This window comes from Mustela lutreola, chromosome 9, assembly GCF_030435805.1.
Source record: "Mustela lutreola isolate mMusLut2 chromosome 9, mMusLut2.pri, whole genome shotgun sequence".
Taxonomy (NCBI): Eukaryota; Metazoa; Chordata; class Mammalia; order Carnivora; family Mustelidae; genus Mustela; species Mustela lutreola.
Genome location: NC_081298.1, coordinates 49,616,750 through 49,631,097, shown reverse-complemented (window position 1 = coordinate 49,631,097; position 14,348 = coordinate 49,616,750). Strand labels below are relative to the sequence as shown.

The 14,348-nt window shown below is 51.4% G+C and overlaps 1 protein-coding gene across 1 annotated transcript; it reads right to left on the bottom strand.

Annotated features, from left to right (window-relative positions):
• Nucleotides 1-2,205: 2,205 nt before the first annotated feature.
• On the bottom strand, nt 2,206-12,629 carry CST7 (cystatin F). Its single transcript, XM_059134236.1, has 4 exons — nt 12,451-12,629; nt 5,650-5,822; nt 4,166-4,282; nt 2,206-3,625 (listed from the first exon to the last, which is right to left on the bottom strand). Exons 1-4 carry the CDS (start codon nt 12,518-12,520, stop codon nt 3,548-3,550), a joined length of 438 nt encoding a protein of 145 aa, XP_058990219.1. The 5' UTR covers nt 12,521-12,629; the 3' UTR covers nt 2,206-3,547.
• Between the last annotated feature and the right edge of the window lie 1,719 nt (nt 12,630-14,348).

Here is a 14,348-nt window from a genome sequence, read left to right as displayed (position 1 = left end):
CAAAACCTCCAGTGGGACTCAGATACTACCTTTAACAGGACAGAAGCCCTATTTTGTGATTTTTATCATCAACATGCATTTGCAGAGTGGTCTTTAGTTTGTAAAGTGTTTTTGTGAACACTGACACTTTATTGATGGAAAGAGATAATAGTCATTTTATAGGGGGAACTGAGGCTTGGGGGAGTGGTTGGAGAGGATTTGCCCAGACTCACTGGGCACACTGCTGAGTCAGGACCCATGGTCTGACTTCGGGATCTGCTGGGAAATCTGGGCAATGAGGCAGGATGGTGTTCCTAGGACCCAGCCCAGGGGCTAGATGTTGGCTGCACATCAAAGTCCTCTGGAATTCCCAGTCTTCCAGAGTGGCCTAGCATCATCATAGTTTCAAGCTTCACAGGTGGTCCCCATGGCAATGGTGGGGCACTCCTCATTGCCAGGGCCCACCTGTACCCTAGAGAGGGGCTGGGCTGGGCGGACACCTGGAGCAGGGTCAGTAGAGCTGAATCCTTGAGAATCTCAGTATAGCTGGTGAGGAGATGTTGGGCATGGCCAGGGAAAACTAGAACACTCAGGGCGAGACTGTTAGAATTTTGACTGGGTTTGCTCAGTTTTTGAGACCTTGAGCAATGAGTATTTTTTCTCTTCAGTCCTAATTCTGTTATGTCTTAGAATCCTATGTACTTAACTTTATATTTTCTCAGTGAGAATAACATTGATGATATCACAGCTTCCCTCTGTGTCACAGTCATTGCCTCTGAGTCAGAGTAAAGCTCTAAGTTTAAAAGAGCAGTTAAAATTGGGTCGGCAATAAGACCAGTTATTAATAAGACCATGCCTGCTACCTACGATAAGTTACACCATCTCCATGCAGGTGTTCTGTTTCATCTGTTTGAATCCTACCAAATGGCTCTCTGGCCAGTCTGTTCCCAGGTTGGGCTTTGGTGTGCTCGGTCTAGAGAGAAGTATTTCATGGGGTGGGGTGGGGGAGCAGAGTTACATTGCTATAACAAGCCTCATGCCCATAGGACCTGCTCTGCAGGCAGCTGTAGCAAAACATCTCCAGTAGTGGGGTTGGCAGAGGTGTCTCTGTGGAGGACCAAGGCACATGAGCTGTTGGCGTCCACAAATCAGAGTAGCCTCACGCTGGCTCACTGACTCAAACCCTTTCCTTCTGGTGCCACCATGCCCAGACTAAGAGTTAATTAAAGTTAAGCATTGTCTTCTGTGAAGTATAGAAGTATAGAACATAAAGCAGATTGGGAATAATAAAACAGCTGACATATTCTAGAGTTCAGGTCACCTAGAGTTCAGACCTAAGGTCCTCATGTAGAGAAAAGTTTGCAGAAGCCTGAGATTTGGGGACCTATGGTCAGCTGGCTTCTGCAGGAGCTGGTTTGTCTTAGTTCTTAAGACTTCTCTTTATAGGAAGAGATTTTGAATACTTGGCCCCAAATGATGTTTTGAAAATTGTGGGCATAGGTTAATGTTGACACCTGAGAATTTTTGGATTCAGATTTGAGGCTTCCTTCTCAGTCCCAGAGGGATGGTCAGCCCTGGCTTCTGGCTGGGCAGAGGTTGGTGGGGGGGTTCAAATGCAGCTGGGCTCAGAGCAGAGGTCCTATGAGGTTACTCTCCCCCACACCTGTATGTGCATTTTCATGTCTGACCAGGAGGCCACGTGAGGCTAGGTGGGCCCGTAGCCCTGGAGGCCTAAGTAATGATTTTCAGGAAAGGCCTGGCCTTCCTGTGCTCTGGACCATATTTAAATATTAATGAAGACCGACTGGGAGTTCACGTGGGTTCCTTCCTTCATTTGCTGCATCATCCTGCCCCTTCAGCTCTGCCCTGAGGCCCATCGGACTCTGAAGCTCTAACACTGGTGTTCCTGCCAACTTGTTTATGTATGCATGAGGTCAGCAGTGCTGGTGAACTCATTTATCTTGATGAAAGGATGGCCTTCAGAATCATCAAATAAATTAAATGTCTTGTGGCATAGTTGCCACCACTGTCCCTGAATTAAATGACCACAAGGAGGTGAACCAGCAAAAATGAATTTGGATTTGGAAATAAAAGCTCTTTCCTCACTGAAAGAAGCCAAAGGGTAATTCATTTTGGGTTGTACATACTGATCAAGTTTACAGCTGCATACTAAATTGTCATACGTCTTTTAATGCAGATTTTGTTTCCTATGAATGATCAAGTCCATATTTTTTAAAGATTTATTTAGAGAGCAAAGAGCAGGGAAAGGCAGAGGCAGAAGTAGAGGGAGAGACTGATTCTCAAGCAGACTCCTGGCTGAACATGGAGTCCTACCTGGGGCTCCATCTCACGACCCTGAGATCATGACCTGAGCTGAAATCAAGAGTTGGAGGCTTAACTGACTGAGCCACCCAGGTACCCCAAGTCTGTGTGTGTGTGTGTGTATTTTTTTTTTTTTTAAGGCAACAGTGTATTGTGTATTTTGTACTAATCTATAGTTTGAAGAGGACTGGAGAGGAAGAAATCAAAGTGAGAGGCTCTGCATTCCAACCCAGGCCTACTGGAGCAAGCTTGCAGGGGTGGGGGGGCTATCTTCTCTGAGTGAAGCCAATCTCTGTCTGCAAGCTCCTGGGCATGTCTGTGGCCTGGTCTTGCACTGCTTCCAGTGTCAGCTGGAGCCCTGTATTTGACAAGGATGCCAGCACCTACTGCTTCCTCCCCAGCACAGTGTGTCCATCCCTAACCCAGGCTCCCCTCTCCTGAGGGGCCATGGGAGGTGGTCCCAGCACTCTGCCTGCCCAGATACAGCTGAGCACATCCTGAGCCTCCAAGGCAGTGGAGGGAACTTGGGTGTATGACTCCTGGTTAGAAGAAAGTCCAGCTGGAGCGTCAGTGCCCTCCAAAATGGGGTGCTACTCGTTACGCCAGTTCATGATGTGGACACAGGCTGGCCTGTTTCTAGCTGTTCTGGTCTTCAGTATATTTTAGCTAGCAGTGAAAGGCTGGAAAAGGCTCCAACGTGCTGTATGGAAATCACTTAGACTCATAAGACCACTCAGTGAGGGGGATCCCTCACACTGCTCACCTCGCCTTCCTGACTTCTTTTAACAGGGAAAAAGCAACAGTTGTTGCTTTGCGATGGTCAGTTCTTTATTCATATTTATTCATAACTTTATTCATGCACAAAAGGTCAAGATGCACAATAGCTGACTTGTCCCCCTGCCCAGTGCTGTAACCGTTAATTTGGTCAAAGGGATGGATCTCTGCGCTTTCATTGCTGTATGTGGGACCACCAAGTAATCAGGTGGGAGTGGATGGGAGGAGGCTCACTCGGGGGTCCAGAACCTGAGTAATTACCACCAGAGCATCAGTGAAATTAGGGTTAGAAGAAATTAGGGTTAGAAGAAAATGCGAAATACATAATCCCTATGCTGAGCCCAGGGGCACTCCCATTTCTGCTCACTGGTGGGGGACTACTTCGGAAGGTCCGAGGGCCTGTGACAGCCAGGGCTGGGCTGTGACCTAGCGCAGTACAGAGCACGAGTGCAGTGTAGTTGAGAGGCGGAAGTCAGTGACAGTGGAGAATGGACACCTCGAACTTCTGGAGCCAGGGGATGACCCAAACTTCTGAGTAGCAGCTGAAAGTCTGCAACAAAGAAGGGCACGCTGAGACCCCCGTCGCAGAGGCCACCCTCCCGAAACGCTCCACAGCGGTTAGGTCCCCCGTGCCGCTGCTGTGGGCTGTGCATGCACGCCTCTTCCTTATGACGTTCTCCCCCTGCCCTAAGTTTCTATTTTGAGAAATTTCACATCTGCAGAGAAGTTGAGAGGTTTAAGAATATACGCTTTTCACTTTCTTTTGCAAGTTAGATTGTCATGTTTGCTCTCTCCTGAATGTGTATGTGTGTATATGATTTCTGAACTGTCTGAAAGCTCCTTTTGTTCTAACCTCCCTGGCCCCAAGCCCAGGGTGTTGATTTCCTGGAGCTGTGCCCCTCAGGACAGGTGGTTGGACGTTGCCTCTTGGGAGCCCTCTCTGTGTTCTCCCGGGTCTGTGGGCACTGCAGGGATGCTGGGAGTGAGATTTGGAAACTTGCAAGCAGAGATGTTTCCCAAAGCCCGGGGAACAGGTGAGGGCTGGGACGTCAGTGAGTGGTTGTGAGGAGGTGAGACCCCTTCGTTTTACCCTTTTTAAGGTATGGTTGGTCTGGAAGTCACAGTTATCTAGAATAGGGTGCTGGATCTTCTTGCAAGAAGTTCTGCCAATCTTCATGTCAAGCATGTACTTCAGGCCCTTCACGATCTAAGGGGAAAAAGGGTCAGGTGGGTGTTACTCAGTCCAGGACAGAAGGGTGGCTGCTCCTCTACCAGCAGGAGGAGGCATGGAGAGTGGGGAAGGATGCCAACATATGCCCCCTTAAAGGGGCTGAGGGTGTAGGGGCCTGTCTGGGACTCACCAGAGAACTCTGGGAGGGAAGCTGCTGCTTGGACCCAGGCCCCTCTCTGCCTTTGTCGTTCCTGTTCATGATGCCCGTTCTCGTCCCCAGAAGAGACTGAGGCTCTGAGTCTGTCCTAGAATATTTCCTTCCTGCCCAGAGCTCTCCATCAGTGGGGACGGCACCTGTGCCTCACCTCCATCCCCGACACCTACCTGTGGCCAGTGCTGACCCACCCTGAGTGCCAGCAGTGGTAGCTTGTTTCCTCCCCCGGTTAGAAAATAAAGCTTTTCCACTTGCATGTGGCAGCAACTTGGTTCCTTCTCATTATGGTCTCCCAATAAAGCCTCAGCCCTGCCAAGGCCCAGGTGGAATAAAGTCGTCCCAATGTCACTGAGGGATAACGTCCCATCCGCCCCCTCCCTTGAGCACTGGCAGGCGCACCAGGAACTTGTTCTGTTCTGCAGTTGAGAGTCTGGCTCACAAAGATCCCACAGTCCCTGGGGCTGAGTCCCTGGGGAGGTAACACTTTCCGATGGGAAATCAGCTTTTAAAGCCCACCCCATACCAGCTTCCCTTTCTGCCACATGCTTTCTAATCATGAAAATATGCTGCTCTTAAATAATTTGTGATTTTTTAAAAGAATAAGGATTATAAGAATTTCCAGTAATTCTATTACACAGGAGAAACCGTTATCAGTATGCCTAAAAACTGTTGGTGTTAGAGTGGGACCCCCTCACCCTCTTTCCCTGGGGTTTGTGTGTGGGGATGAGGCAGTGGTTTGGGCAAGCTCTCTGAGTGACGTGGGCCCATATGGACAATGGCAAGAGGTCCCTTGGCGCAGTGGTGCAGACAATGGGGCAAGGTGGGGCAAGCCAGGGCGGGGGCTCTGATGGGTTAGTGGTTCCTGCAGGCTGGCATTCTGCTTCTCCCCGACTGAGAGCCTTCAGCACGCCCATCTGTGAGGGCCTGTTCCACCCCTGGCCTCCTGGGTTCCACTTTAGATATACTGTGGGCCCCAGCCTGATGGCTCCGCCCAGGAGGAGCTTGTTTTCACAAGAGGCGGCTCAGGGCCTTCTTACTGTGCCCAGGGTACCTCTGGCTACTCATGGACTATTTGTGGCTGCCACTCTCAGCCTCCTGGACTGGGTCTGGGTTCTAGATGGGCACTAGGCAGGTCGGTAAGACAGGAGCCACTGCAGCCTGGCCTCTTAGAGGTGTCCCCAGCCCTCACCTGGACCAGAGCTCTGCTGATGTGAGACTCCTTGAACAAGAAGATGTCATTGGTACAGTTGTTGAACCTTTCAGCGCTGTGTCTGGCTGCTTGGAGGACTCCTGGGTCGTGGGGGTTTATTTTTTTGGGAAATCCTGGCTTCCCATCTGGGTTAAGGGTCTGGGAACAAAAACCTGAAACAGAGACGCATAGAACCAGACAAAAGCATTGCTATGACCAGGGTCCTTGGGCCCAGGGTCGCACCTCACACCTTGTTTCTGCCATCTGCTCCCTGTGTGGCCCCTGGTCGTTTACCTACCCCTCAGCCAGCCACCCCACTCCCCACAGTGCATTGTTGTGTGCCCCACAATTTCTCCCTCCTCAGAGTTGAGGACTAAGCATGAGGGGTGGCACCGTGAGGTATAAAATGTAGTCCCAGCTCGCTGTGCCTGCCCACACAGTCTTTTGCAGAACCTAGAGTCGTTGCTAACATGTGTTAAAGAAATCTTGAATGTTTCTTCAGGTGGCGGAGCCTCCAGATAGGACACAGCCCCAGGGCTTAGAAGAAGGTGCCCCATTGGCCTTTGAGGACACTGTCATCTAGATCCAGCCCCTTCATTTGTCCCCAACGAAGTGGACCACGGAGAAGTGCCCAGAGGTCTGTCCTGCCTTCTCCTGTGTGAGGACATGGCTGCTGTCCTCTCCCTCAGTGATTCTTGTCAGAGTCCACCCAGCATCCAGGCTCTGGGTTAGCCCATCCGGGGGCTACCCCCTGGCACCTGGCTTCTGGCAGCAGCGTAGCACCTGATGCCCCTCATCTGCTGCCTCCTGCCATGCCCATCTGGGTGCAAGTCCAAGGACGGGGTCAGGCCGTGCGACTTTATCCCACACAGCTCCATTGCAGGGCTGGCATGTGGTGGAGGGAGGGATGATTGACTTTCTTTCATCCCTCCATGCTCTTCCAATATTCCAAGGAGGCCCATACTTGGATAAAAGATGGGGTAAGGAACATGAGGGGCTTCTACCCCAGCACATGGGTCCCCCAGTGTCTGTCAGAACCAGGGACCCCCATTATCTGCCCCTCTCCTCTCCATATCTTCTGTCTCAGGCCCCACAGAAGCAGAGCCTGGCCACACCCCAAGGGCCCTCACCGAAAAGGACCTGACTTCATTCCTCCATCCAGCTCGCTCCATGGCCCTTCTGGAGCCCTCCTCATCCTGTAGGTACTGGGCGTACAGAAGCTTATGTTCACTGGAGCCCACGTTCCATAAATACACAGGCACAACAGACATCCGCGCAGCAGGTGAAGTAAGGTGGGAGTCGTGCAGAGGTCTGTCCACAGCACATGTAGGACCAGGCTGTGCCATCTGCCCCAATCTGGGTGGAGGGGCCGAGAGCAAGCTGGGGGCTGGGAAGACAGAGGGGTCTGAGGGCTCAGGGCCCCAGCATGGTCGAAGCAAGGAGGGCTTGTGGGGAAGGGCTGAGAGGCAAGGCTGGGCCCGCCATGGGTGTGTGCTCATTGGGGTTACAGACTTCAGATTTTATTATAAAGAAAACAGGGCTGTAAAAAACCCCACAGGCTCTGTATGGCCACAAGTAAGTGGTGGCCTTTTCTGGTTGGTGGCTCATGGTTAATTTAAGTTTCTGTCAATTTCTACAGTGGATAACTGATGTCTAAAAATAACAAAAAGTTGGGGTGCCTGGGTGGCTTAGTCAGACATGTGACTTCAGCTCAAGTTATGATCTCAGGGTCCTGGGATCGAGTCCGTGTTGGACTCTGCACTCAGTGGGGAACCTGCTTCTCCCTTTCCTTCTGCCCCTCCCCTGCTTGTGTTTTCTCTCTCTTTGTCAAATAAATAAAATCTTAAAAAAATAACAGTTTTGGGGGAAAATCTAAATAAACTGAAAGGAGGGAGAAGGGAAAGAGAGTTTTTAGATTTGTAAACTGCTGCCCCTTTTGGAAGATGCTCTCCTAGATTTCTCTTTTGGAAGACGCTCTCCTAGATTTCCCTGAAATGTTAACATGCCAGAGATAATTCAGAGCTGAGCTGTTTTCATTCATTAATTAAATTTAACAGTGTGAAGTTGGGCAGCTCAGTGGCATGGCCCCGTTTCAGGGGCTCAGTAGCCACATGGGATCATGGTGGTGGATGCAGAGAGGGACACGGTGTCCTTTCCGAAGACCCCATGGGACTGCACTGCCCTGAGACTTCACTCTGCTTTCCTCTGCCATGATCTCGGGGACCACCGGTGGCTCAGGCATCTGTGTTCAGTCTGGGGAGACTGTGTTTAGCAGGAGGCAGAGGTGCCGAGGCAGCAGGAAGTGGAGACTTGGGGAGTGTGGGTAGTGGCAGTGGTAACCAAGCTTCCGGGCTGAGCATATATAAGGTGGAAATACTGGTGCTGACCTGTGCCCATTCCATGCCACCCCCCACCCCATCCACTCCTGAGAGACAAGCTCCAGCTCAGACCCGAGACACCTGAGTATATTTGGGTGGTAGAAAATAATGGCAGAAGGCATGAAAGCTCTGGGGGAGTCAAGATACCATCTGGTTCCCCGGTGAAGAAATCTCAACTTTAGGGGAGGAAGCTGGCAGCATGAATTCAACAGAGCATGGAAGCTTTAACAAAAGCTGCATTGGGATGTCCCACTGGGGACAAGGAGTCTCCCACCCATGAGGACTGACAGAAGGGGGCTGAGGGAACTACCACCTACCTTGTATGGGGGGTTGGGTTATGGGGCCAGTGGACTGGCTGGGCTGGTGAACCACCTAGCAGGTGGTTATATGCTGTGCACCTGCTCTGGGCTCTTGTGTATGTGAGAGCCCTGCTTAATGTGAGAACCAGGACAGTTTGGGGGGCATCTGGCTGGGTGGTCTGCCCTCCCCGATATGGGGTGCAGCAGAAGGAGCACTGAGAGTAGGCAGAGAAGACACAAGTCTATGTGTGTTCTGGGACCCTGGAGGGGGTCATCCCCTGGTCAGCACTGCCTGACCAAGCAGGGCCCCACCTGGCAAATTGGTCTCCCCCAGCTGGATTCTTGGACCCAAAGCTGAAACATCAAGATGAATCTCATGACTCCTCTGCAAGGCTCCCTAAGCTTTAGCAGCCCCATGTAACTGGCCCTCTGTCCCTGATGAAAACAGCATACTGCCGGTACCTTGCCCAACACAGGGTCAGGGCCATCTGCCGGTCCAAGTTCTGTCCACGACCAGCACTGGGATTCTCCTTTGCAAGAATCCAGCCCTCCTAGAACAATCTTTGCTAAAAGTCTCCAAAGATGGAAACAAGGAAAGCTGCTTGTGTTCTGCTGGCATCATTGAGTGCCAGCAGCTGGGCTGGTCAGACTGGGTCAAGCCCTGGAACCCGCATTTCCCCAAGCCACCCCCTTGGCTGTGACTCAGGTGGTAGTGCTGGGGGGCTTCTGGGCTCTGCACACAGACACCCTAAGTTGTGGGGGGGCAGGCCGAGGGCTGCTTCCATAGCACCCGTGTTCACGCATCACACGAAGTCCAGTGTGATTTGTACTTTAAACCAAAAGCCATTTGGGCAAACAACTGCAGGCTTCATTTCTGCTCCTCCATTTCTGGAAGAGAAAGAAAGAAGCTACTTTTGCGCAAGGGTTGGAACCTCCAGTGTATTCTGGCCGTCAGAGCTTAGGGCTCCCCCTTTCCCTACTGTGGATCAACATAGCTTCTATGTTTTGCTTTGTATAAATTGCTTTATGTGATTATAAGCTTGTCTATTTTGGGTAGGAAATTGAAAAATACAGAAAAGTATAACAAGAGCAACAAAATGTTATCACTCTTACTATCTCAAATTAAAAGTCAATCTTAGTAACCACTGTTGATGTTTTTTTAAAATAAAATGTATCAAATGTAATTTAGCTTGCATGGAGCAGGATTATAAATGAAGCGAAAGAAAAAGCCTTCGTGGCTCAGTCAGTTAAGCATTTGACTCTTAGTTTCTGCTCAGGTCATGATCTTAGGGTCGTGAGATCAAGCCCCAACTTGGGCTCCACGCCGAGGGGTTTCTGTTTGAGATTCTCTCCCTCTCTCTCGGACCCTGCCCCTGCTCACTCTTTCATTTTAGGAAAGGAAAAAAAAAAAAAAAACTGAAGTGAAAGAAAGTAGGTGAGGCTGAACCTCAGATGTGTGTCTTTTTGGAACACATGATGTCAGTTCCTAAGTGATTTGGTAATGTTACAAAAAGTTTAGGAAAAATACTGAAGTTGGTTTATTTTTATCTAACTACATGTCTTCCTAAAATATAGGCTTTAAATCAGGAAAGTTTCATCAGTGCAGTTGTCTAAAGAAACAATAAAAGTTCAATTTTTAATTAAAAAAGAGTTGAAAGTCAAATCTATTTTTAGGATTCTTCAAGAGAAATCGGCAGGGAAAGGCTTCTCATGGAGAATAAACATCCCAAAGAGGAGCTCTCCCTCAGGGAAGAATGGAGGCCACCAAGTGAGTACTGAGCAGATGGTGACAGTGCAGGCTGGGTGGCCTGGGGTTCGGGCCAGGGGGTCAGTCCCTTCCCCATGAAAGGGGGCCTGAGCTGTCCTCAGAGATGTGGTATCTGGAGTGTGTGTGTTGCACAGCCAAAGTCTGGGGAGCAGGAGAGTTAAAGCTGTCCCTCCCTTGTCACCACTCTGCAGGCAGCATGTGGGTCCATATTCTACAGAGGAGAGACTGAGGCCCCAGGGGAGTGCAGGGTAGGGTTAAACCAGGCTCAACTAATTATAAAGACCTGTAATGAGAAGATGAGCCACCGAAAACTTGGCTGGGGGCAGGGGAGGGGGGCAGAATGTGATGTGGCAGCCCTGTGGAGCTTCCCAGGAGAAAGTTATCTCTTAACAGGTTGAGAAAGGACTTTTGGGTTTCAACAGAATCTGACAGTGTTGAGGACACTGATGTGGCAATTTCCTAAGTCCTGAAGGGCTTAGGGAGGGAAGATGCCACAGGGCTCTGCATTTAGGTCAGTGCACTTTAATGTCTGGACATGGGGAGGTCACATGCCCAGAGGACACCAACATCAGGGGCCCTGTCACCCCCACAAGAAGGCACTGGAATCTGTTCTCCGAGGAGGGAAAGGAAAGGCTATGGGAGCTGTGGGAGCAGAGTTGGGGTAGGCTGAGTTCCTGTCTCTGTCCAACCACCAGACAGAGGGACCTCCAAGCCCCTCTTTCTGAGGCCCTTGCTGGGGCCCTCATCTGTCAAATGAAAGAAGCACCAGAAGAGATTGCTTCAGAGGGGTGTGTGGGGTAGCGTGGGTAGGCTACTTGTGTGGCAGAGACTCGGAGCAGGGATGTGGACAGGTGGCTGCCAAGCACCCCAGGCCCAGTGAGAATGCCTTCCACGTGCCAGCGCAGTCAGGCCTCTCAAAGGCCCAGGGGTACTGAGATTCTTTACTCATCTCCTGGGTGATGATCCTGAGGCTTAGGGAGGCTGCAGGTTCCACAGCTATAAGGTTTGGGGAGTCTGCAGTACACTGCTCTCTGCATGTGTGTGTAGGCTCTGGACTTTCCAGCTGGCACTCAGTGATAGAGAGCAGGCCGACAGGGGAGGTCTGCTGCTCCGATGGGGCAGGTGGCTCCCTTTTGGGCATGGACTGGAGAGGGTTTTGTCCAACAGTGAGCCGTGGCAGAGGGAGGCCTGCCCATGAGAGGACACTAACAGTTGTCCAGTGCCACCTGTCTTGGAATTCCCCATGCAGTCCTGTTCCCGTCCCTGCTCTGTTCCGTGAAGAAATGGCGGCAAGGGGAAAGAACTTGGCAAAACAGTTGACAATGACCATCAATTATTAAATTGCCATGCAGTTAAGATGGCAGGCTCCGCATCTCTCCAGGAGACCCTTCACTAAAGAGTGTGAAGGAGTGTGCTTCTTTGTTCTGAACATTCAGTTTCTTCCCCTGACTTGTGCCCCTGGGATGGGTACTAAGTGGTGGGGGGGGGGGGGGGCAGAGAAAGAAAGTGGTATCCTGAGAAGAGGCCTCAGCATGGGAGCTAAGAATGAAGGTTGGGGAGAAAGAGGAGGTGGGTGTCCTATCCCTGAGGGCCCCACATGCAGCACTGACCCAAGACAGTCCAGGGGCCAGAAGCAAGTGTCACCATGAGGGCATGTGATCCCTCCACTAGCCAGGTTAAAGAACATGGGGTGGGGGCCCTCTAAGTCTCCACCAGCAACCATAGCCTATGATTCCAATGAGGGTATGGCATGGCTTGCTCCTCTGTGCTCTATTGAGGACCTGTGCTCACAGGCTAAGTAACTTGGGCAAGTAACCTAATCTCCTTGTGCCTCAGTTTCTGGAGCACAGCAGCAGTGCCTTCCCTCCCCTTCTCCCCTGTGCTGGCCTGGCAGGAAGTGTCTGATCCTTAGGCTCTGATGGTGGGGCGTGGGCAAGTCACAGGACAGCAACCAGCAGGCAGGAAGCACAGACATCAGATAGAAACTGCTTAACAACCAAGGGGCATCCCAGAGCTTGATCCTCCTGGAGGGGCCACAGGGAAGTCTCCTTTGGGTAGACAGTTTTCAGTCCCTGTTGAGACCGCAGGGCGGGGGATTACAGAGGACTCTTCTCTTGCCCCTAGGCAGGCCCCAGACCCCCTATCCCTGAACCCCACAAGGGCAGCTGCTGCCTGGAGCGGAGCCGCCTGCCCCTGCCGCGGAGCAGTCCCCCGGGGCTGGCAAGACAGCAATGACACTTGGGGCCCAGGCAGGAAACTCAGGACGCGTCCCCCCCGCCGTCGGACCTCGCCTCGGGGAGCCGCCAGAGCTCCGGAGCCCAGACATGAAGCGGCCCAGGGAACACCTTGCTCTTACCTCGCAAATGATCTCCGGTGGTGCTCAAGACTAGGCAGCAGAAGGCGAGCAGCACCCCAACGGGCCGCATGGCTGCCTGCGCAGAGGGCAGCGCGCGCTGGGGAAGCTGGGGCCCCTGCCAACGGTAGTGCTAGGGAGCCAAGAGGGGGCCCCGCCCCGCAAACCGCACCTGGCGGGGATGGGGGCTGCTTGCCTCTGGTGGGGGCGGCGCCGTGAGGGGGGTGGGGTAGGGGTGAAAGGGGGATGCGGGTAGGGGTGGAGGGTGTGGGGGTGGGCGGTGATGGTTTCTTGCTGAATCATTTTGACCAGAAGCTCCTCACATGCACATGTCTGGGCTACAAAGTCAACCGCTTCCTTTATTGAGTTTCCAAACAGAGAGTATTTGCAAGGGGAGGAGAAAGATAAATGAGAGCTGTGAGAAAACAAAACCTTTGCGAGTGTCTACCCTTGAAATGTGCATAGAAGGGACATCGCATTTAAAAAGTTACTGGGGGCGCCTGCGTGGCTCAATCAGTTAAGAGTCTGCCTTGGGCTCAGGTAATGATCCCCTGGTCTTGGGATGAGACTGCACTGGGCTCCCTGCCGGTGGGAGTCTGCTTCTCCCTCTCCTTCTGCCTCCTACCCTGCCCAGCTACCGCACTGCGTGTGCTCTATCTTGTTCACTCCGTCATAAACAAACAAATAAAATCTTAAAAAGAAATCAGGGTGGTTTTTTGTTTGTTTGTTTTCAATTTATTTTCAACATAACAGTATTCATTGTTTTTGCACCACACCAGTGCTCCATGAAATCCGTGCCCTCTCTAATACCCACCACCTGGTTCCCCCAACCTCCCCCCCGCCCCGCCCCTTCAAACCCCTAGATTGTTTTTCAGAAATCAGGGGTTTTGAAAGCAGAATCATCTGGGTTTTCTTCTCTAAAGGACATGCTTCTCAGTCCCAGGATTCCAGCGTTCTGAGCGGCCCCCTGCAGGAGACTCTCCTCTGCTGGTGTGAGTGGGCATCCTCCCTTAGAAAGTGGGCAGGAAAATGGGGTGTAGACTGAAATTTCAGAGAATGGACATCGCCAGGAAACATGCTCCTTCTGGGTGATTTCTGCATCTGGAAACTGGCAGACAGCAGTGTTTGCTGGTTAAATGTTTGATCACTGCCCAGCTTTGGCTCCACACCAGCAAAGGTAAAGGAAGAACAGAGGTTTTCCAGAACAGACGGTGACCCAGAGGTTTGTTTGTTTCCCTTTACATGCCCAACCCAGTAGTTAGAGTGGGGTCTCTGGAGCACATGGCTTGAATTTGTTTGAATTTGGCTCTGCCTTTTAACACCTGGATGACCTTGGTTGAGGGATGGCCTCTCTGTGCCTCAGTTTCCCCTGATGGTTATGGTTGGGGGCTTGGAGACTTCCTCAGTGTACATGCTCGGGGCTGAGATAGAAGACATTGCATGGTCTTAGCTGCAGGGCACCCCCCTCTCCGACTTTAGGACTACTCTGACAGGAGAAATGAGATGGCTGAGCCTTTTCCAGATGGGTCCTGCTGCAGCATACCTGCTTTTGGGTAGAGAGATCTGGGTTTGTGTGACTCAGACAAGCCTCGGCTGGTGCCTCAGGGCAAGGCACAAGGGGCCCTATTAAATGAGAAAGTGCCACAGCACGAAGGAGCTATTCTACAGCAGTATAGTTTCAGGGTTCTCTGGGGGAAGAGTGTGTATGTGTATGTGTGCATGTGTGTAAGTGTGTATATCTGTGTCTGTTCACTGTGTGTATGTGCGTGTATCCACGAGTCTGTCTTTGTTTCTGTTTTTGCATATGTTGGGAGTATGAACACACATAAGTGTGTTGTTCTGATTGTGCACAAAAGGAGGTTATGTATGTGCTTATGTGCCTTGGGTGTAAGTCTGTTTGA